Source organism: Aedes aegypti, chromosome 1 (genome assembly GCF_002204515.2).
Source record: "Aedes aegypti strain LVP_AGWG chromosome 1, AaegL5.0 Primary Assembly, whole genome shotgun sequence".
Lineage (NCBI taxonomy): Eukaryota > Metazoa > Arthropoda > Insecta > Diptera > Culicidae > Aedes > Aedes aegypti.
In genome coordinates, this window is record NC_035107.1 from 100,588,997 (window position 1) to 100,613,369 (window position 24,373).

Below are 24,373 nucleotides of genomic sequence, written 5' to 3' on the forward strand. Positions count from 1 at the left end.
TTGATAGCAATGTCAGTGTCCGGGAATCTCTCTTATAAAGGATCACTAGTTTTCATAACTACCTCGATGGTCCCTTGGATCTTAGTTATTTTGGTTTTGTGTGTTTTAAGTCGTTGGTCCCTCCAATATCGAGCTATAGAGAGTTGACTGTGTTATCATAACCTAGTTCTGGAAGTACAACAATACGTCAAGCCTTAAATGCGAGAAATGCAAAACAGATTCATTATCATAGGAAATTCACAAGCCAGGTATTCCATTATTATCAAATCATCATTATGCACGTTTGTAATCACCGTCAATTTTATGTTAGTTGAGGCACGTGTTCTCATTCGTTCGATAACAATGCGATGAAGTCGTCTACGTGGTGTACCTTATTTCTTGTGATGTTTGCTGCACTTTCAACGGTTCGTTCAATTTGTTCTCAAAAAAAAAAAAAAACTTTGAATTCAGCTAATGAGAAACCAAACTTCTTCATTCCCCATAGAAATGCATCGAAGCACAACGTTCCGTCCGGGTGATGCCACGATTTACCCACGTTGGCGGCGTTCGAATGTTCCGAAGTCGCGGAGGTCTCCCGATTGGATCCAAACAGGGAAGGCAGTGGATCAGAATCAGCGGTGCAAAAGGCAATAGTCCAGGAATAATGGAAAGCAATCGGCGGCATCCACCTAGCAACGATATCGGTCCAAATTTTTGATGGTAATAAACGATACCCTGATGACGAGTAATTTTCTTAGCTTGTACTGAAGTAAGCTACACTGTAACCGCCATTTACGTTCTGGGTCAAAGGTTGGGAATTTTCATTACGTGAATCGTCCTCGGAAAACAGTTTTGCATGGAATTTAGATTGATTTAAAATAGACTACAAACGCCGATGAGTTCAAGAATTTTTGAAGCCATCTTAGATCATTACTAAGACACTAAGAAGTTCCATTGGCTTAGTACTGCTGCAATGTCCCGAGTAATATACAAAACATTCATCAGTAATTATTAGAATACGACTGTTGTGTAACTTCTAAAATTAACGGCTTTTCAACGTTTCGGCCATTGGCCGTAAGACTGAAAAGCCGTTAATTTTAGAAGATTCATCAGTAAGAAATAAAATTCATATAATTCACGTAAATGGAAGTTTCAATGTATAAAATACATGAAAATGTCATCGCCAGACGCATCGTGTTTCAAATGGCAACCTACGCTTTGCATGACAATGAGCCAATTTTTCTATCCATCCCAGAGGAAAATTTTGCTGAGGGTGCTTCGGTGAGCTACTGAGAAGCATCTTTTGAAGAAGTGTACCTATTCTTAATTTTAAATTCCGCTTTTAAGACATGTTCTGCACTGAAATACCTCTATTATCACGTTTGTGCTGCTACTTTGGCAACTAAATGGAGTACCTGCCATAAGTGGAACGATTTCTGACGGTGTCGCAAGAAGTGTAATAATGTTTGCCTTGAATCGTCTAGATAATCGGTAATTATCGAGTACTTGGGGCATGACTTAGGCAGTTGGCCGTCCCTTATTTTTCAAAAATGCGAAATGTTATAAATTCGTCATCGTAAATTGTTACTGGTGGCTTTTCGAACTCATGCTGCGTGCACTAGAGCAGTGAGCTCGATTTTGCGCACGGGGTCATCTACGCCTAATACCTTCAGGGCCGTTGGGGGACCACTTAAGGTACACGTATGGACTTCAAATTTCTATTTGATTTTTTCTTACCAAAACGAGCACTTAACAATGACGAACTTATAACATTTCGCATTTTCGAAAAATAAGGGACGGCCTATTGGGCAGTTACCACCTGTTTATGATAATTAGCGATTTCCACAATTGTTATCAATAATTCAAAAGGGCGTAACTGCTTTTGTAAGCAACAATTCTCGTAGCTGAGCAGCTCATATGACTTATTCAACAGTATAAACACAAACAAACAGACGTAACACTTAGAACAAATCACGATCAAAATCACGCCCAATGCAAAATCGGTGTTTTTGGCCGACGGGCCAACACATGGCGGTAGTGTGTAAACGTCAAACAAGAAAAAACGATGCGAGTGCTGCGGATGGCGGTTTGGCCACCTACCATATTTATCAAACGACCGTTAAAAACGTGGTCGATGAACAATGATGAGAGTTTGACGGCTGTTTGTCTGTGGCATAAACTTTGCAGCAACGTTAAAATCTTTTTTTTTTGTAAAAGTAGTTAAGCCCTTTTGAAATGTTGTAGTCGAAATGATATTTGACACTTGTTGTTAATTTTAGCTTTATTTAAAAATCAGAATATATATACATTCAATTTCAGTATCAGTTGGTTTAAATCACACATTGTGCTGAGAATCTTCCGAGTCGGCCACCATGTCGTGCTGCCAGTTTGCTGATTCGCCGTTGAATGCTGGCAAAATTTTAACTCTCAATTCTCCAGTGTCCCATTCTATGGCTGTCATCGAAGCATTGCTCTGATTTGGGAAACTGGGAACCAGTTGGTACGGTTTAGCATTGGATTTGTTGAATAAATGTGATACATATGCTGGTGCAATCTGTGAATTTCCACCACTCAGAATCGAGAATATGCAAAATATCCAGATAAATATTCCATGCAACTTTTGGCCCATTTTGTTGCTAGGAGCTGGATGCGAAAGGAGAGCGAAATGTTTGCTGTGAACAACACCATTAGTTTGAACAGAACTGTCCTAAGTTTTGTGGTGGAATTTTCGACAAAGTTGGCATGGCAAACTAGCATCCGGTCAATTTAGATGTAATATAATGTGATGTGCTCGCCTAATCCGTTCTGAAATGGTTAGGCTCGAGAAGAATGGAAAATGGAAGCATTCAAAAAGTTCATATCAGCAAATCAATTTTCAAATTTTCTTTCCAAGTATTAATTCGACTATCGGAGGCTATACGTCAAAATTTAGTCCATAATTTAGAACATTTTCCACTAATCGCTCTCTGTAACAATCATGATTCGCTGCACATCATGAGATTACTGGTTACAACAGACTTGTAACAGATTTTGTTACCCAGATAGCGCGTGTTTTCTAATACAATATGTTACAACTTTGGCTGGTTAGTAGTTAAAATAACAAAAAATATAACAAAATTTCCTCTAGACTAAACAAAATTTTAAAAAACTTTTGTTATAATTTAAACAAAAATGTAACTCATCATGTTACAAATCAAACAAAAATATAACTCATTTTGTTTTTTTCCTTAACCTAATTATAACAAAAATTGTTAAAGGCATTTTTTCATAACAAATTGTGTTATAGTTATTAAAAGATAAATGAAATTATAATTAAAACAAATTAAAAAAAAAAAAAAACCTTATTATAACTGATTTTGTTTTAATTGTGCTATAATTTCCTCAATCAACCCAAAGTGCTTCTAACAAAATTTCAATCAAATTTGTTACTTGTAACAAATCTTGATATAATTTTGCTACAATTTTGTTGTAATCCATTGGTCGAGTCGAGATGGCCGAGAGTCAATTATTGACGTAACCAGCCCTGGGCTGTCAGGAAGCTTGAACTGGCGAGTGAGTGAGGAGTATACTCACTAGCCTGGGACACGGTTATATGAAAAATTAAGATTCTCGCTCCAGTCCACTTTTTGGATTGCATTTAGGTCCCATAACAACCGTGCGAAATTTCAGCTCGATCGGAGAAACTATATTTTAGCGCCAGCCGTTCAAAGTTTGTATGGGATTTACTATAGGAAAACTTACTTTTACAAGAAAAAATCGCCGGAGGTCGCCTATTTACCTCTATAAAAATTCTGAACAGAAATCTCGATAGAAATTTCTACGATGAACAATATTGCCGAAGACCGCAAATCAATCCGATGCTTGTGAAAAAAGTTTGCGATCAGTGTTCATTTTTTTACAATTAGCACATTCATTCACGTTCGATTTACATTCATTCACCAGGTGATTTCCACTACACACAGCGCACTTCGGAGTTGTTGCCTTACAATCTTTACTCTTGTGGTTGAAAGCACAACAAATCAAATCAATATGTCTTTACCCATTCAGTATGACAACTTCGACGATCCACTGGCCTTTGACTTCAACAGAGCTGACTATGTTTCAATGTCACAAGCACTTGCTTTAATCGACTGGCAATACCTCGAAACTTGCCTCTGTGTCAATGAAGCTGTTGACTATTTTACTAGTAATCTGAACCATATAATATCAGCAAATGTGCCTCTGCGAAGACCAAGTGCGAAACCAATTTGGGGCAACGCACGCCTTCGATACTTGAAGCGTTTAAGGTCCAAAGCACTACGGAAGTACCTTGAAAACAAAAACCCGTTAACCAAGCAATCTTTTGTTCTTGCAAGCAATGAATACCGCAGCTACAATCGTTTCTTGTACAACGGCTACACTAATCGCATGCAGGATAAACTTCGCAGGAACCCAAAATCGTTTTGGTCATTTGTGAAAACTAAAAAGAAAGAGGATGGTCTCCCTAGCGAAATTTATTTCGGCGACAAATTCGCTGCATCAGTGGTTGATAAAAGCAATCTTCTAGCAGAACGTTTCAAAAACGTGTTCAACGACTCTACTGCCGCTGAATCACAAATAGATACGGCGCTCAGTGATACACCAAGGGATGCGTTCAATCTCAGCATGTTTTCTGTCACTCCGGATATGGTTGAATCAGCGATTCGTAAGCTAAAGCATTCAAACGAAAGTGGCCCAGATGGTATCCCACCAAGCATCTTGAAAAAATGCTCTACCGAACTTATTCTGCCTTTGACGAAGCTGTTCAACGCCTCTTTGCTCCAAAGATTGTTTCCAGAGCGGTGGAAGTATTCTTACATGTTTCCGGTATTCAAGAAAGGAGATAAGAAGAATGCGGAAAACTATCGAGGCATCACATCACTCTGCGCCTGTTCCAAGGTTTTTGAGATAATTGTCAACGATGTCCTACTCTCCTGTTGTAAAAACTACATTTTACCTGACCAACATGGTTTCTACCCCCGAAGATCGATCTCAACTAACCTCGCTCCTTTCGTATCACTGTGTCTGCAGAATATGGAAGCAGGAGTACAAGTGGACGTTATTTACACCGACCTCAAAGCAGCGTTTGATCGCGTCGACCACTCCATACTACTTGCTAAATTAGGCAAACTTGGCGTATCGTCGGATTTGGTTCACTGGTTCCAGTCATACCTAACGCACCGGAAGCTTTGTGTAAAGCTAGGTTCAGCAAATTCGGGCTACTTTACAAACACCTCGGGAGTTCCCCAAGGCAGCAACCTAGGGCCGCTGTTGTTCTCCATCTTTCTCAACGACATTGGATTCGCTCTTCCTACTGGATGCAGAATTCTGTTTGCTGACGACATCAAAATTGTTGTAGTTGTTCGATGCGAGAACGATTGTCTGGTGCTACAACATCTAATCAACGTTTTTTGCGAATGGTGCGATAGGAACTTCGTCACCATAAGTGTTCAGAAATGCAACGTGATCAGTTTTCACCGCAAGCAAAAGCCAATTATATTCAACTATACCATTGATGATCTGCCACTACATCGTGTAGATACTATTCGAGACCTAGGTATCACGCTAGATTCAGCTCTAACTTTTAAGCCCCATTATCTGGACACTATCGCCAAAGCTAATAGGCAGCTCGGATTTATATTCAAAATTGCGGATGAATTCCGTGACCCAACCTGTCTCATAGCGTTGTACTGTTCCCTTGTGCGTTCCATCATAGAGTTTGGATCCGTCATCTGGTGCCCATACCAAAGGGTTTGGATAATGCGACTGGAGACTGTACAAAGAAAATTTGTGCGCTATGCCCTTCGGCATCTGCCGTGGAGAGACCCCACAAGTCTGCCACCATATGAACATCGTTGTCAACTGTTGGGTATTGACACACTTGAGAGCAGAAGGTCTACAGCTCAATCAGTGTTTGTAGCTAAAGTTTTGGTAGGCGAAATTGATTCACCGGAAATTCTTGCCAATCTGTTAGTATATGCACCAGAACGGCCACTCCGTACAAGAAGTTTCCTACATCTCCCTGCTCGGACAGTTAATTACGGATTACATGACCCTATTCGATACATGGCAGCACGCTTCAACGAGCACTATCACCTCTTTGATTTCGGCTTGGCAACTTCTACATTTCGACAACGGATTGAACGAGTGTAACGCGAGGAAGAACGGGAAGATATTTGATATTTGTTTGACGCATTTTTAAAGTGTTAGAATTAAGTTATTCGTTGTATATGTCTTCAATATGCGTTTCAAATAGTTGATTATATTTTTTTTTACATTAATTGTTCATTAAGACACATAGTCAGATGAATTGACAAATATACAAATACAAATACAAATACAAGCGTGCGATGCAACCATGTCGAGGGAGGGTAAACCGAAAAATAGTCGCCGCCCAGCCTACTGATGGAACTCGACGATTGCCGATCTGCGTGCGAGCTGTTTTCGAGCTAGGAGTAGGATGTGGAGATCCCGCAACGATGTGGAAAGAGCGGATCGAAGACCAGCGTACAAGGCGGCAAAAACCGCTCTTAACAGGGAAAGCAGGCTCAGCTAGAAAACCTGTCTGGGAGAGCTCTGTCGCAACGCCAATTCAAACCCGTGACGCCTACAGAGTTGCAATGGCGAAGTTAAGGGGCCCAGCTGTACCACCCGATAGGTGTCTGGAGAAGATGAAAACAATAATTGAAGCGCTATTGCCGCGTTACGACCCAATGAGCTGGTCGTCCACACCGTACGAAGCTCAGGATGACGATGAAGAAGAAGCCCAGGTAACGACCGTTGAGCTGATCGCGGTGGCGAAAGTCTTAAAAAACAGGAAGGCTCCGGTTGGTATCCCCAACGTAGCACTGAAAGCAGCAGTTCAATATAACCCGGATATGTTCAGGGTCTTGCTGCAAAAATGTATCGACGAGGGTAACTTCCCCGGCATTTGGAAGCGACAAAATCTGGTGCTGCTGCCGAAACCAGGCAAGCTTCCTGGAGATCCTACAGCTTATAGACCGATATGTTTGCTGGACACAGTTGGCAAAAAGTTGAAGTTCGGCTTTCGGAAGGGTAGATCCCACGTTGATACCATCCAAACGGTCGAGGAGAAATAATCGGTACTGCAGAGTGGTCACTCTGAACGTAAAAAATGCCTTCAACAGTGCCAGTTGGGCTGCGATCGCCTAATCGTTGCATAGATTTGAGGTCCCCGAGTATCTTTGTAAGATTTTGAGGAGCTGCTTTCAAAATAGTACACTGACCTACGAAACAGACGCTGGGAAATGTGCACAACAATCACGACGAGCGTCCCACAGGGTTCTATTCTTGGCCCGACCCTCTGGAACGCTTTGTATGACGGAGTATTGAAGCTGAGCTTCCCCCGGAGTGTGAGAATCGTTGGGTTCGCGGATGACGTGGTGCTCATAGTCATCGGCGAATCGCTAAAGCAAGTAGAGATACTTGTTACTGAGACAGTAGATGCCGTGGAAGGATGGATGCGAGGGAAGAAGCTTGTGTTAGCCCATCACAAAACCGAAGTAGTGATGATAAGCAACCGAAAGGCAGTGTAGCATGCGAGAATCTCAATTGGACAGTGTACCATCGACTCAAAGCGGGAAGTCAGGCACCTGGGAGTGATGATAGATGTTCGGCTAAGCTTCAACAATAGTAGCGCTAGAATGGTAGATGGACCCACCGACTGTCCGTGCCTGTCGATGTGGGTAAACAGAAAATTCGGAAAAGTGAATATCCACTTGACGCAGTTTTTGTCTGGACATGGCTGCTTCAAGAAATACCTGAATAGGTTTGGACACGCAATGTCGCCGTTATGCAACGGGTGCGGCGATGTTGATGAAACCCCTGAGCATGTGGTCTTCAAATGTCCGCGCTTCGAGCATGAGCGAGAAGAGATGAGATTCGTCGTCGGCAATGACGTTAACCCTTCAGTCGTCGTGCGGTTTGCTACCGTAAGAACCACCATGCTGACGCTATGTACGAAAAGCGAGGTTTTTTCACCACTGTTGTACAAAATACAACAGCGCGACGACTGAATGTTAATGTGCACAAAATTGTCCAACGAATGTGTGCTGACCAAGAAAAATGGGACGCGGTAAACAGGATAATCGTCCAACTGATGTCTCTGTTACAACAAAGATGGCAAGAGGAGCAGCGGCACTTAACGCAGCGAACAGCACATGGCTCTGAGTCGTTGGGGCAGCCGGAATCGTCGGAAGCGTCAGTCTGTTGAAGCGAGCATATGAAGGAGACCAACTATGGACTCGACCGAGTAGAGCGGGCGTAGCATAGCATCGGTAATAAGTCGTCAAGGCGCCTGCAAATAGAAAGTTAAGTCAACCGGAATTGCAGGACCGACCCCGGCACTTAATCGCGTCGTAGTAGACTACCGTTTTGTCTCAAATTCCGAACAGACTCATATTCCGAACACCCGCTTTTTGTATGGCGATTTGGTTGAAATGTTTCACTGAAATATGTCATCAAATTACTAGGAAATGGCAGTCAATTGAAATTCAATTGCAACATATTCCAATCTATTTTAGACCTCTGGAGTAGTGATGATTCTCTAGTTCGAGGCTAGTAAAACCAGCTCAGATAAATTTATTTGCGAAATTATTGATTTGAATACGTTTTATTCGTACTGTTCGGAATTTGAATCAAGGTGTTCGGAATATGAGACAGAATGAACACAGTGTTCAGCATTTGAATCAAAATGTTGTTCCATACTTTTGCATAAAAAATACTAAACTCGTTAAAATAAACATTTTTACCAACACACCCAACAGCTAACAATCAGACTTGACGAATGAATAGAAATTTTTACAGATATCATGTAATTTATGTCCATGAGATGCATTTGAAGACACGCTTGGCCTAAAGTGTTCGGAATATGAGTCAAAACGGTATGTCCTTCCGCCGGGTACTAGCTGAGTAAATCGCGAAACAGTACCGGCAAATGGTCGTCGGGGCGCCTGTGAACCGGAAGCTTCTCTCCACCGGAATCGCTGGACCGACCTCGGCATCTGTCCGGATAGCCTCGGTTCGGGAGATCTTCCGCCGTCGGGGAAATCTTCGTCGGAGTAAGATAGATCCTCCGTTAAGGACTATCCTGAGTAGTACGTAGGGAGTCACTGGCTTAAGTCGTCGGCGCCGCAGTGATCCGGAATCGATCTCGGCACTTCACCGGTCAGCAGCAGTGAAGCGAGAACAAAAGCGTTACGTTAAGGTGACGATGAATCGAAGCCAAAGTCACCACCAGCATGTGATCAATCGATTAAGTTTTTAGCTTAAACGGATGTTTGGTTCTTCAGATCCGTGCTCTTGCAAATTTGAACTTTGGTTTCGATTCAACTTCACCTTAACGGTTCCGGAAGATATTCCTACGTCGGGAACACTCCGCTGGAGTAGACTAGCTCCACCATCGGGGATTATGCCGAGTAGCATCGATCGTGACAAACCACCAGATTTGGGTCATCGGGGCGTCAGTGAACCGGAATCGCTGGACCGACCTCCCCATGAAGTAATGTCAAGCAGCAGTTCCGGGGGGAATGGCTCGTGGGCGAAGGTGGATGTAGTCGATAGTGGATTTCGAGTCCGACACTCTGGTGCACGATGGACGAATTCGATATGACTAGCCTAAATATCGAACGTGACCCCTGGGTTAGTACGTAAATAGCAATTTACAACTTTCTAAAACTAAACAAAACAACACATAATTTAAAACAATTAGAACAGTTATTCGTATGAAAACAATTTTAAGGGGAGGAGCTAAAACTGCCTGCTACAATATCGGCATACGATTTTGCTTGGGTTGATCTATTCGAAATTAAAAGATTCGAACGGCTCCCCGATGGAAGAAAATTGAATTTTCCACCGAAGACACTGAGTGGGGTTCTGGAAATGCTCCCATGGCACACGGACATTGAACATAAGTCTAGCATTTTCTAAAGCTCAAATATTATTTAGATCACTTTTGTTAAAGTGATCTAAATAATATTCTTGAGAAAACCCTTTCCGAATAATGTCAGATTGGGTTCCCTTTTTCATAATGATGACTTGGACTGGGGAAAATCCAAGTAATTTATTTATTCCATTTTTGATCTCTTCAGGTGACTTTTCAAGACAACTTTGAACAAACGTTCAGTTTTTTCGTCATAAGTAAAACATTTGTACTTCTTCTCTTCAAGATGTTTGAACTTCTTCGCGATCTTTAAGAGTTTCCTTTCTTTGCGATTTGGAAGGAGACCTTGATTCCCCTAATGGAGTTCGAGATCTCCTGCCTAAATCTCCCAAATTCGGAACAACTGACCACGATAGACGGCACTCTTTGCTTCCTCACTTGAATCAAAGAGCTTAGGCTAGAGACTTGTTCGATTTGGTGTTCGGAAAATTTGTCTAGAGTATCGAACTGATTGCTCATTTCGATGCAATTATCAACATTATCCATTTCACCCTTGGAAGAAAGCTCGCCTTCCGGAGAAACGTTTTTTCTTCCATTATTGACACGTTTAAAGATAGTTTTTAATCCCGCTTTTTGAAAGGAAGTTGTAAATTCAAAGATTCACACTTCTTCAAGAAGGATTAACAAGAAGTTTTCAATAAGGATTGCCACCGCTAGCTTGCAAACAAGGATCAAAAAGGGATCAATAGGCAGAAAAAATTTTCACTGAAAAATACTGTTTTAGAAACTTCCGAGTGCTGCAAGAATTTGTGTAGACACAGTACAGCACGATGCGCACTGAAAGACTTTTAATCATATTGGCGCTAACGTCGATTATGCGAATATGAGCAGTATTCGGCTCAATTTTCGCACATACTTAAAATTATTTTTTTTAGTATCGAATCAAAGCGAATACGCCATTGTACTTTTCTGGTAATTTTTTTTATCGAGAACTATGACCACGGTTAATGACATTACCAATTAGAGGAGTACATTAGCCATTTGATTTCAAACAAAACCGTTATTGTTGGTATCAATCTCGTGTAGTGAATGTCATTCTTTACGTAGGGAATGATGTTTTTGGCCAAGCTTCTACTCGTCCTACTTCAGCTGGTAAATATGTTTTGAACATTTTTTCATGTTTTTTTGAATTTTCGATTATTTGAATTTATTTTCAGAAGGCTGCTATCAATTGCCAATTTTACAACCTAACGAAAGATTACGAATTTGAATGGCCGGAAATCATTCTATTTCCTCCGAAAAATTCTAGTCAAATTAATTTGGAGCCATATCCCGAATGGCAGCCTTCCGAGCACATCTCGTACGATGACTATCCATTCACGCCCTTCAATTATACGGGTAGATTCAACAGCGATGATGAATCTGAAAATACCTTGCGAACATTACCATTGGACAACGAAATAGTTGATTTTTATCCAACTTCGGACAACACCTTCAACATTTTCCAACAAATACTTGATCGCGATTCAGGCATCATGATGCTAGATGACTCATCATCGGACATCCCACTGGACGACTCGGATGGACCCATTGTCGGACTTTCCCAGCCAAACATCAGTTCGAAAAAAAAAATCCCCACAATGGCCATATCGTCGCCTGGAGTTATGCAACCTGTGGCGATTTCATGGACCCTACCACCTTCTACCGCATCAATGTACCCGGATTCGAACGCAATGATGACATCAGGAACAGTGGGAAAAGGATTGGTTAAAAAGAAGAGGAGAATCACAACGACCAGGCCAACTGAAGCTTTGGCCAGAAAGCGTCTTAGGCGAAAACGTCCGATTTTAACGACCACCACTGCACGACCAAAGCTTAGAAAAAGGAAAACCACAACTGTCGAATCCTACCGTAAGAGAAGGACCACAACCAGTTCCCATACTAATTGAAGCATTGTATACCTTGTTGATGATTGATGCAATATATAGGGTAGGTGTACCAGTTATGGACATAGCGGACCCTCCCCAGGACCGTCCGAATGGCGTCCACCGTCTGAATCCAAACTGTCCGTTCTCGCTCTCTGTGAATTTCATCACCATGTTGAGTATAACCCGTTTCAAGAGTTTATCGAGAGTATCCAGTAAGCAATTAGGGCTAGATCTACGGGCGGTTTTTCTGGCTTCGACATCAGCACCAGTTTCATAATTTTCCATTTTTCTAGAAATTGACCTTCGTCCAAGCATTTCTGCATAACCTTTTCAACCGTATCTGAAAATTCAATGACCATTGCATCAGGTGCCACATTGGGGATTCCGTCCGGACCCGGGGAATTGCTCGCTCCAGCACTAAACTCATCGTTGGAGATCTGACGAGATTCGGCATTTATTACCTCTTCATTACCATATGGTGTGGCCGGCCACATTATAGGGTTATGCTTTTGGGAATAGACCCTCGACGATGGCTCTCAGTTTGTCCGCAAGTGTTTCGGCCGCCGTCGACGGGCCCTTGATTGTAGCCATGATTACTCGGTAGGCATCCCCCCAAGGATTAGCATTAGCTGCTCGGCACAGCTCTTTGAAGCAGTTGGACTAGCTCAGCTTAATCTCTTGTTTGTAAGCCATCCTGGCTTGCTGGAATACATTGCTTCGCTCTTCTCGGATTTCATCGTGTCTCGCTACCTAATATCGTCTCGTGGCTTTAAGATAAGCGGCGCGAAGAGTGCAGAGTGCCTCGTTCCACCAGTATACGGGACGCCGGTTGTTTGATTGCCTCCGTTTTCTTGGCATTGTTATGTCACACGCCTTGACCATCGCCCTTGTCAGCTCCACCGCATCGACATCCGGGATATCGCTGTCTACACTAAGTGCTTCGACGAAAAGGTCCTTGTCGAAGGCCTTCGTCTTTCACTGCTGTACGATAGTTGTGGTTCTCGGCGTTGTTGCGCAGTCCCGTCCGCCAATGGCATAGCGTATCGCTATGGGTATACTCCTCACTTACCCTCCAGTTAATGTTGCCCGCCAGCGATGGGCTACACCATGTAAGATCGATGACCGATGCTCGTCCGTTTTTCCTAAATGTGCTAACGGTACCTTCATTGCACAGCTGGAGATCTAGCTTTGTCAGGGCCTCTAGCAGACTGAAACACCTGGTATTGGTTACCCTGCTACCCCACTCCATGGCCCATGCATTGAAGTCCAATTAGTACTGGCTTCCGGCCAACAAGCTGATCGGACAATTCCTCTAACATTCGCCTGAATTCATCGAGCATCACCCTTGGAGGAGACGTAGACACCATTGACTTTCGCGATCACGAATCGTTCTTTGGTGCTAGAAACCACTTCTTGGATGGGGAACCTACCCATCACCTGTATCGCCGCTATTCCCGTGCAGTCCGCCACCCAGTTGACATTATCGAGCGGTACTCGATACAGCTCAGCTATAATCGCAACGTCGCACCTTGCTCCCGTTGTTGACTGCCACAACAGTTACTGTGCAGTGTCGCAATGATTCAAGTTGATCTGCGTTACTTCCACTACTGTCGTGATGCGATCGCCTTCTTATATGTTGCAGATAGCCGCCTGGTGTCCAAAGTCCATGCAATTGAAGCACCTCATCGGTGGCCTCTCGGCTCGGGAGACGAGTCTCAGCGGACAAACCGACCATTCAATTTTCACCTTTTCCCTCTCCACTAGTTTGTTGGCTGTGGCCACTGGTAGCCGAATCGTCGCTAACTGAGTGCCATCGTACGACTTCGAAAGTCGGATTGTCATGGCCACATCTCCAATATCGCACTGTGATCGCAATTCCTGTTGCAGATCATCATTGGATGTGATCTCGTCCAGGTATCTGCACTCAATCACTGCCTCCTGAGTCAAGGCTTTTACGCTTGCCTCGTCGGCCAATGACTCGGCGATCAACTCCTGGTAGGTCGAGCTTTTGATTACCGGATCGTTCCTCAGCTCGAAGAGCATTTCTCCTCTCCGAGTACACCTCGTTCTGACCACGTTCTCTCCGAGGTCTTTCAGCTTCGGATCATCTCTGACCTTACGAAGAATCCCTGCGTACGTGGTTTGGTCGTTTGCTTTAATTAGTATGGCGTCCCCCTTCGACCACTCACGCCGTGGGCGGCTAGTCACTTTCTTCGTACCCTCCTTTCCCTTTTCTCTTCCTTCGCCATGTTTCTTCCCTCTGTTCTCCTGGCTCCTGACGGTTTGCCAACTTCATTGTTTTCTGCTTCGTTAAACAGTATAGATGGTCGGGCCTCGGGTTTTCAAACCCGAAACCCGACCCGAACCCGAACCCGACGGGTTTGGGTCAGGTTCGGGTTTGAAAATTTAAAATTTTTCGGGTTCGGATTCAGGTCGGGTTTGGAGGCTACAAAATTATCGGTTCGGGCTTGAAAAAAGTCGGGTTTGGGTCGGGTTCGATGAGAATCGTGAACAGAGTAACAACCTTAAAGCGTTTCTATGCATCGGAAACAATGAATTGATTATCTTTTCGAGCTCGGGTTTCTTATAGAAAACTTTTTCGGGTTTCGGGGTTCGGGGTCTGGTTTTGCTTTTCAATTATTGTCTCGGATTCGGGTCGGGGCCGGGTTTGAAGAAATAAAATAAGTCGGGTACGGGTCGGGTTCGGGTTTGAAAAAAGTGAAACCCGACCATCTCTATTGAACAGGTACTTACCCTGCTCGTATTTCTGTTTTTCGAGCACGTATCTGTCTCCTGACGAGTCTCTATCACGCTTTTTCGACGGTTCGTTGCCATGTGCCTTAGGGTTTTTAGGCGTGTCAGCCACTGTTTGTTCCTAAGCATTTTGTAGTGCCTTTTCGGCTACCTCGGCTCTCATTTTTAGCGCTTTCTGTTCATTTTCGGCTGCGTTAATGGCGGATTTTATGCTTGTTACTAGATTCCTTAGCCTGTGATGCACATTAGTCCTGTCCTCCATGTACTCGTAGAGTTCATTAACCTTCTTTTCGTGGCTTTCGAAGCCTTGTTAGAAGCTGCACGAAACCATGGGCTGCCTACACTGTTTACTAATCGGATTTACCAAATGCTCAAAAACCGACATCTCTTCTCGACTTTGCGTTAAGCTGCGATTAGAATATTGAGTGTTTGCGGATGCCCTCAAGAGGGAGGGCCGCCCCCCTCTCTCATGATCTTTTCTTTCTTTTTTTAAATTTTCCTTGCGTCAACATCGGACGACGCCTCCCACTTTCTAACGGCTACTTCTACCTTGCTATTTCTTCTCTTCTTCGGGGCCCCGCGCACTGCAGCACCTTCTCTGCTGCTCCTAGTATCTCTCCTTCAAATCTGATCAGGGGCTGGACGACTCCTTCTTCACTTCCCTCCTGCGGCTGTATGGTGACGGACTCGTGGCTTCAGTGACCCGTGGATTCACTGGAAAGCCTGGGTTTCCAAGTGCACTCAGTTGTTATATTGTGCACAGTAGACCTGTTCATAATTGAAAAAATGTCTGGAGATCTTTCGGTCAAACAGTATTCTGAATTCTCATGCTAAGAACAATATCTGGTCAAATTTTCAGCTCATTTGATAGAGATTTCATTATGCTTCAAGTTTATAATGTGTTTTTAGGCTTATTTTAAGGCTTGAAAAATCATAACTTAATACACATAAATCAAAATCACATGCTATTACCACCTATTGAAAGCTTATTCTATTCTGTTTAAGTTTGTTGAACACACCAATAAGATTAAATTAAGTTCAAACATCGTTTGATCGAGATTTGGTTTTCCACAGTACCCAAAAATCACGGTTTTCTGAATATGTATGCTATGAAAAACACACATTGGAATTATTTTCCCAGGCCCTAGTCAACGGGAAACAAACATAATAAATCTATGAAATCATTAACCATCAACAGCTTAAATGTTGCTTTAGGAAATAAATTACAAAAAATGCCCAAAGATCAAACACAGCATCGCAACATGATGATAGTTAAATCGTGCGTCACACATGTACCGTAGAATGAATGAATTGAACAAGTTAGCATTGCTTTTTCTTTCCGAGTAATGATTGTTTTGATCGTATTACACTGACTATTTAGAACGATTTGAAAACAATCATTATCATCCACTGTGAAAAAGCAGTGCTAACGTGTTCATTTTTGACATTCCTTGCAGCTCACGCTGGTGTTCTTGGCTCACCCACAGCGGGTTTACAAATGTGCTTCTTTATTGCCTATTTTTTACAATTTATTTTCGTAAGATTAAAGGTATCTTTAAACGGGATTGAGTTTTATAAATACATAGTCATCATGTTCTGGAAATTCAGAATCCGAAATTATCATACAGGTATGTTTTTCAGGGAGAACACTTCCTGAAAATAGTGATTTTCAAGAATCTTGAAGAACAAGCCTCAACCAAACTATGTTTAAACTTGCTCCAATTATAAAACCATGTTCGACAAAAGCTCGTATAATTGAATAAACTACTATGTAGAGGTATTTCAGATAAGTTTTAATGTTCCGTTCAGTAGTTATGAATTTTCAAAGCTTAAAAAAGTCCAAAAACACATAATTGATTTGAAGCACATCTAAATTTTCCCCAAATTGACTGAAATTTTCACCAGAAGTTCATTTTGACATTAAAAATCGAAATATTGGTTGACTGAGGAACTACCAGACATTTGAATAGGTCTAGTGCACAGGGATATCTAGGACACACTACTTTGGCGAGTAGGGTTGGTTATCTATCCGCAATGGCGATTTTGAACAAAAACCGCGAGGTCCTGTGGACATGACGAAGATTTAAAATGGTGTAATTTAGACGCGGTACGGACGGGCTAGATTCGGGGTTATTTGGGGATGGAAATTTACCTGGATGTCCAGTTTAACTTTCACTTCCTATCTTCACAATATCCTTTCAATAGGTACTCTGTAACTTCTCCAAATTTTCTCTATTATTTATGACTTTTTGAAAACCACATATGCTGTCTTCAAAAATCAGCAGGCTTATGAAGAGTCGTTTTGGTGATCGTTGACCCCGAACCTTTGGCCGTTGACCCATCCTTGTTCATGACGTAATCCGCCTCTTTATGGCCACCCATTTCGCCACCCCATGGCCGCCCATTCGTGTAGTTTAGCGCAGGCCTGGTGGTGACTAGCGGCACTAACTTCGTCCTGATATAGGGTGGAGCAATGTTGGCTACGTTCATGGGATCTTCTGGGACGTTCTACTTCTACCTTTATACAATTGTTCTCTTTTTGCTTTTCACTCCATTTACGTAACTGAACGCAATAAATCTCATCAACGCTAGACATCACACTGACACTGGTTATAGAGTTTTTCCACCACTTTTATGGAATCTCGTAGTACATACGCTATTGAGGCAACTCAATAATAGCGGTTTTTTAAATTATGGATTTGCCGGCAACTATTTAGCTTTGATAGTTGCCTTGTGCATAAGCACTCTATTCGACCTGATGCAAAGTGCTCTTCAAGTAGTCGAGAGTTGGTGTCGCCAATGTGGCCTTTAGGTTAATCCGAATAAAACATCTATTGTTCTCATTACGTAAAGACAAACCCGTGATGATCTTGTAAAGTATGTTGAAGTCGTATTTGATTCCAAGCATTCCTGGACACATCACATTGCTTTCAGAGTCAAAAAAGCTTGCATGGCCTTGCCAGCGAACCTTTGGTAAAACTAGGGGCTTTAAACCCAAGCATATCAAATGGATTTACACAACAGTTGTTCAACAAATATTGGCATATGGTTGTCTTGTGTATTGGCAAAAGGGCGAAGTGAGAACAATCCAATCAAAATTGGGTTATCTCCAAAGGGTGTGCGATTGCAGGGGGTGATGGCGATGTCTGGAGCGTTCTCTACGACACCCACGGCAGCACTCAAAGCCTTCTTCGACGTTGCACCACTAGACATACATCTTGAACAAGAATCACTTCCTTGCTCTTACCGTTTATGGGTATTGGATAAATTGGAGAAAAAATCAGTAAATCATAGATCGTAACACTTCGTTGTTTCCACTTTTGATAAATTGGGACAAAACCGTCCTTTCTTCAAGTGATCCCACAATTGCTTGTCACTTTCCTTGCAGGACATTTACCACACAATTTCCGTCACGGGAAAAGTGGACGTCTGGCTATTTGGAAAGAAGTATATCAAACAATATAATGTGTTACACAGATGGCTCCCTTCTTGAAGGTAGAGCTGATGCTGGTGTATATTCTCGTGAGCTAAGGCTGAATCAGTTTTACTCTCTTGGTAGAAACTGCACCGTTTTTCTGACGGAAATATTTGCTCTTTTGTGTGGAGTGCAATCAGCACTTCAACAGCGCGTAATGGGTAAAGTCATATATGTACTTCTGTTCAGATAGTCAGGCTCTTGCTTCTGCCAACACAAGGTCGAGGCTTGTTATCACATGTCGAACTGAAATTGAGGAACTGCTTATCGATAGTATTCTGTAACAGAATAGATAGTATTCTGTAACAGAACTACTGATCATCAAGGGCGTCCTACCAGTTAAGGGCGGTTTGCGCTGTAGTTTTTTCAGCGACAATAAAATAGTTACCATAATAGTAGTAATCATTATTAAAGCAATTCATAATCCATTAAAAGCAAAATGGGTCGAGGATTTTTATTCAAAACCTTTACCATGCAGTCAAAATTTGTCAGTGAATTCCAATCCATATTTGGGTAGCAATGGCCTTGATAACAGTTGTTCTAGTTTTCCTTCACCTGGTCAGTACTTTTAAAACTTTCGGGTGTGTATTAACGCTAACAAACTTTAACATTTCAGCAGTCTTCCATCTACTGTCAAACCTTCAAAGAAAACGAAGATTGCGACTATAAAGTCGCAGACATAATATATCCGCCTCCATTACATACCACTAATAAAAACGACGGATCTTTTACCGATTGGATACCATACTCGTCGGATGATTCAACCGGTGATGGATGGCTTGAAAATGCATTCATTCCAATGCCGCTTTGGGATACTGGTGATTCGACTTCAGACAACACATTAATCCTTCCGGGATTGAACTCAAACGATACTTCCTTTGACCTTCCATATGACAGTGTCCACGTGGTGGAAGACTCCGGATTTTATCGTGATCTGCCTATCAACAATTCGGGCCGTTACCCCATGAGACCCATAGCTATGCCAGCAGTCTCCCATCCCTTGAATACAGTTTCAATTGCTCGACGTCCCCAAATCATACCATTGTACAAGGGACCGGAGTCAGCAGATGGAACGATGGACAAAATGGCTTCAACAACGAATGTAAAGCCGTTGAAGAAAAAGAAAGCTGTAAGCACTACTACGGCCACAGCAATCACTGAGGCAGCAGGAAAAATTAGGCTGAGACGAAAACGACCAGTTTCGGCGATGCCGGAGACCACGACGATCATGATGCCGACGATGACGACTCGTCAAAAGCTGAAACGGAAGATAACCACTACGACTGAATCTTTTAGGAAACGGAGAACAACAACGAGTTCACTGACCGATTGAGGATCAATTGCTTACTTAAGAACTTTAGGAAACAAAAAGATCAGTTATTTTTGGTAACACACCAAGGTTAATTTTTATTTATTTAGTTAATACTCAACAGATAACATTGGAAGTTCTTCTAGGGATTCCAACAGGATTTCTTCTTGAGATCTTATCAGGAGTGCATCCCATGAGAAGTTCCTCCAAAGATTCTACCTAGAATTACTACTGGAATTCTATCAAGAATTCCTTCAGAGATTACATCAGAAGTTCTTCCAAAGATAATTTCAGAAGCGTCTCTAGGGATTTCATCTGAAGTTTTTCCATCAGGAACACTTCTAAGATTTCATACGTTAAGGACATAATCAATTCTGATGTTTTCGACGATATTTTGATACTGGTGTCTCAACAAATAGATAAGTTCTATTATTACAGCAAAAAATGCAAATATTTTGATATTAAGAATGCCCGGGGTAGGTTTTCTTGAAACCTCTAAAAAGCACTTGGTTCAGCATGTCTGAGCACCGACCAAATGCTCTTGGGATTCCATCAGAAATTCTTCCCTAGGGAACTCTCCAAGAGATTCCTCCAGTAATTCTTCAGGGGAGTCCTCCCAGAATTCCTCATGGGATTTCTCCCGGAATTTATCAAAAATTCAGAGTTTTTTAAGGGATTCCTCTCGGAATTTCTCCCAGAATTCCTCCTGGAATATCTCCTGGAGAACTCCTCCAGGGATTTTACCAAAAATTTCAAATAATGATTTTACCACCGGAAATTTTCAAGGGACTCCTCCCGGAATTCATCAAGGGATTCCTCTCGAAATTTCTTAAGGAATAAATGCCAGAATTCTTGTAGGAGTTCCTCTAAGAATTCCTTCAAATATTCCACTAGGATTTTCTCTAAGGATTCCAACTAAAAATCTCCTATTCTCTCCTAACTCCCCTAAAAATTCTGGAAAAAATCCTCCAAGGATTCCACTAAGATATTCTCCACGTATCCCATAACAAATTTCTCAAGGGATTCGACCACAATTCTCGATAAAGATTCCACCAGTAATTCCTTCAGAGACTTCAATTTAGAGAGAGGCGTTTGTATAGTAATTTCCCCAGGAGGTCTTTCAGGGTTAACTCTAGGAATATCACCAGAGTTTCGGCAGAGGATCTACCAGAACATACTTTAAAGTTTTTTTTTCTCAGAATTTATTCGGGGCTATCAAAAATTCCTCCAGGGAATTAAAAAAACAAAATCAAGAGTCTACGAGATTTTTGTCTGAAAAAAAAAACATCAATATTAACCAGGAACTCCGCGAAGAAATAGATATTCTAAATTCTAATTGATTTTTCATTCAGGGATTACTCTGATATTTTCTCACAGGATTGAACAAAGCATTTATCTGAATGCCTCCAGGTTGCATCCCTGCAGTAACCTGGAAGATTTTTTTTTTTTATTTTTTTTTGAATAATCCTTGATGGAATCACCCAAGAAATCATTGGAAAATTTTCCAGAGAATTCGCTGGTGAAATTCTTAAATACATCTCTGAGAGAACTTTTAGAGCAATCCCTGAAGGATTTCCAAGAGGCTCCATTAAGGTAATTCTTGGTGGATTCCTCGGAAAAAATCCTGCAAGAAATACTGGAATGATCTTCTTCTTCTTTCTGGCGTTACGTCCCCACTGGGACAGAGCCTGCTTCTCAGCTTAGTGTTCTTATGAGCACTTCCACATTTATTAACTGAAAGCTTACTTTGCCAATGACCATTTTTGCATGCGTATATCGTGTGGCAGGTTCGAAGATACTCTATGCCCTGGGATGTCGCGAAAATTACCAACCCGAAAAGATCCTCGACCGGTGGGATTCGAACCCACGACCCTCAGCTTGGTCTTGCTAAATAGCTGCGCGTTTACCACTACGGCTATCTGGGCCCCATACTGGAATGATCAGATGGATTAATATTTTTTTTCCTCAGAGGAATTTCTGGTACATTGTTAAAGTAATTCCTAAATAAATCCTAGGACGAATGCCTCAGATGTTTCTTTCATAGATGCCAGGAAGAATCATTGAAGAAAACACTGGAGAAATTTATAGAAGAATTTATTTGAGATTTCCTAGAAGAAACCCTGGAGGATCACCAGGGCGAACCTTTCAAAAAATTACAAACGGAATCTCCAAAAAAATTCTTGATGGAATCCCGTAGAAGAAGTTTAGGTGATTTTTTTTTGCTTTATTTCTTGTGGAATCCTTGAAGAAATTCTTGATGGAATCACTGGAGTAATTTCTTGATAAATTCTTGGAGAGATTTTTATTAGAATCACCGTTAGAATTCCTGGAGTAAATCTCTGCATGTATTTTTGTAGGAATTTCTAGAGAAAATCGTGCAGGAATCCTTTAGGCATTTCCTGAGAAAATGTTTTGATAATTCGCTGAAAGGCTTTCTAGAGGAGTTTCTAAGGAAACACTTGAAACATCACTGGAAAATTTTTGATAGAAGGTATGTTTGGTAGATTTTTTTATAGAATCCCTGCAGTAATTTCTTGGGCCGGATTCTTAGAGCAATCTCTTTAAGAATTTATGGTGGAATCGCAGGAAAAAAAAATCCTGAAAGAATCTGTTTAGGTATTTCTGAAGTTTCTCAAGAAGGAAGAATTCTCAAATAAATGTTCGGAGGATTTTTTGGTAGAATTCTTGAAAGAAACATTGTAAGAATCACTGAAGAAATCCCTTAGGGAGCTGATGGATAAATCTCCGGTGGAATCTGTAGAAAACAAACTAGAAAGAATTGCTGAAGAAATTCCTGATAAAATTTCTGATAAAACTCCTTGTGGAATTTAGGGAGGAATCCTAGACAAACGTCATGGTGAAATTTCTAGGGGAGTTTCAGGTGATGAATATCTTGAGGAATTCCTGGACAAGTTTTTCGAAGAATTCATTATGTGATTTCTGGGTAATGCGTGATGGAATCCTTGTGACTAACTTTTAGAGGTAGGAATCTTTGGAGATAATGTTTTTACAAACTCTGGAGGAATAATTGGAGGCAGTTTTGATGTAATCCCTGAAAAATTACTACAGAAATTACTTGAGGATTGTTTTGGAGTGATCGTGGAAGGAATCAGTATCGGAAATCCTGAGTAGTTTGTGGAAAACCTATAGAAATCGCTGGAAAAATGCCAAGATTAATTCCTGATAGTATGCCTGAAGGATTTTCCCTGGAGGAATTTGTGGTCGTATCTGTAGATATTTTTTAGAGAAATAATTGATAAAATTCCTGTATTCCGGTAATCTTTCTGTCCCCTGAATAGCTAGGGAGATGTTTCTCGAACGAACTACTGGGCAGGTCGTCATGTGAGTTATCCATTGTTCACAGCTGTCAGCATATTGCTTTTGTTTGAGATTTTATCAGAAGTATCGTTAGAATTAAAGTCCATATTATATCACTTGGAAAAATTTTCTACGATTGATTTGACGGTAAAAGAAATAATACATAGAGAATGTTAGTCCCCTAAAGAACATCTTCAAATCCAGGAGAATAATAATCAATAATGAGATGAGTAATTTTTTGATAACTGAAAATGTAGTGCAATAAAATCGTAAAACTTTAAAGTAGTTTTGGGAACTTGTAATCGGAAGGCACAGTGTGTTTGTTTGACAAATTGAGACATGAATTTGCGAAAAAATACGCGTTCTAGTGAGACTCGAACTCACGACTCCGTGTACGTTAGACCGGCGCTTTAACCAACTAAGCTACAGAACACCAAACTGAATCCGAGTACCGTAAAACTTTGATAATGCTGGTAACTTTGTTAGTGAGAGACCCACAACATACTAAACAAAATAACAAAGTTTCGGTTAATCAGTTAGGCAAAACGAATGCAAAAATAAAGAGTATTAGTATGACACTTCACGTCAAACCTATTTGCGTTGGAATTAAGTACATTTGAGGATGTATATGCAAGTATTAAAAATTTATAAAATTTTAGCATTTTTCATAAGCTTACAAACAATCTGTTCTACGATCACTATTTGATGAAGCCATAATGAGTTCGTCACTTATCCTTGACAGCCTAGTTGTAGTAGAACATGAATTCGGTCTGAAATCTCTTAGCGAATACCATTTTTACAAACTGGGACCATTTTTGTAATCGAAGTCAGAAATTTCCATATAGCGTTAAACGCCTAATGGTATGCAACGCCCTATAAATGTTCCGTAATTCATTCAATTTTGTTCGACTATCAAAGTTACCCCAAAACAGAAAACCGACTTTCGATTATATGAAAAATTATACATCCATTCAGAATCAATCTATCAACTGCAATCGATAGTTAGGATACCAGTACTTGTTTTAAAAATATAAATTATTATTCTTCGAAGGAGCATGCATAAATATTCAAGTTTTGTTTGAAAAAAATATCAAAGTTACCCCGTTTTACGGTACTAACTATGAACACATTTTTTTTCGCAAATCCATCTCTCTTTCGGACTTAGATGCCAAACCCCCAACACGCTCACGTTTTTATCTCCCGATCGCAAGTGAGAGCGAATTGTTTATGGATGCTGAGTTCTTACGCTCTACAGCCGTATATCCAAAAGCCGAACACTTGCCGGCACGAAATTCAGTTCCCAAAACTATGTTTCAGACATACTAGCAAATCTGGTATATGCCAGTAAAGGGCAAACATTCATTAATGTATCTTTAAAGCAATTGAGATTTATATATTTTTTTAGCATGCTGTCTGAAAGATTTATTTTTCTAAACTGATACACTGTACTTCCTCAAACTTATTTGATGAAACGGTTTTCTAATGACTATTGCTATCGTTTTATCGCTGTTGAGCTTGAGCATATATGTAAAACTGTCATAATTTTGCCGTCCTATCGATCGCATTCCTCGGCACTGTCGTCAGCCTTCGCGTATCACCATTCCACGTTGTCGTAGTTCTCATCACCAAATAGCGACAACCAGTCAAAGTCGGAGTCACTGTAGTTGGCAACGTAATCCCAGAATCCGGAT

The 24,373-nt window shown here is 41.3% G+C and overlaps 2 protein-coding genes and 1 long non-coding RNA gene across 4 annotated transcripts; all 3 read left to right on the plus strand.

Annotated features, from left to right (window-relative positions):
• Positions 1–308: 308 nt before the first annotated feature.
• On the plus strand, positions 309–728 carry LOC110674462. Its single transcript, XR_002498888.1, has 2 exons — positions 309–404; positions 485–728. It is a non-coding gene; the product is annotated as an uncharacterized LOC110674462 (long non-coding RNA).
• Positions 729–10,983: 10,255 nt separating this feature from the next.
• On the plus strand, positions 10,984–11,909 carry LOC110674463. Its single transcript, XM_021838671.1, has 2 exons — positions 10,984–11,050; positions 11,116–11,909. The coding sequence occupies exons 1-2, from the start codon at positions 11,009–11,011 to the stop codon at positions 11,845–11,847; spliced, it is 774 nt and encodes a 257-aa protein (XP_021694363.1). The 5' UTR covers positions 10,984–11,008; the 3' UTR covers positions 11,848–11,909.
• A 6,619-nt stretch (positions 11,910–18,528) lies between these two features.
• On the plus strand, positions 18,529–19,421 carry LOC110674464. Of its 2 annotated transcripts, none has more exons than XM_021838672.1 (2): positions 18,529–18,613; positions 18,672–19,421. In XM_021838672.1, exons 1-2 carry the CDS (start codon positions 18,575–18,577, stop codon positions 19,386–19,388), a joined length of 756 nt encoding a protein of 251 aa, XP_021694364.1. In that variant the 5' UTR covers positions 18,529–18,574; the 3' UTR covers positions 19,389–19,421. The 2 variants fall into 2 exon arrangements, with proteins under 2 accessions (XP_021694364.1, XP_021694365.1); XM_021838673.1 differs by having other exon boundaries at positions 18,553–18,613; positions 18,675–19,421.
• Positions 19,422–24,373: the final 4,952 nt, after the last annotated feature.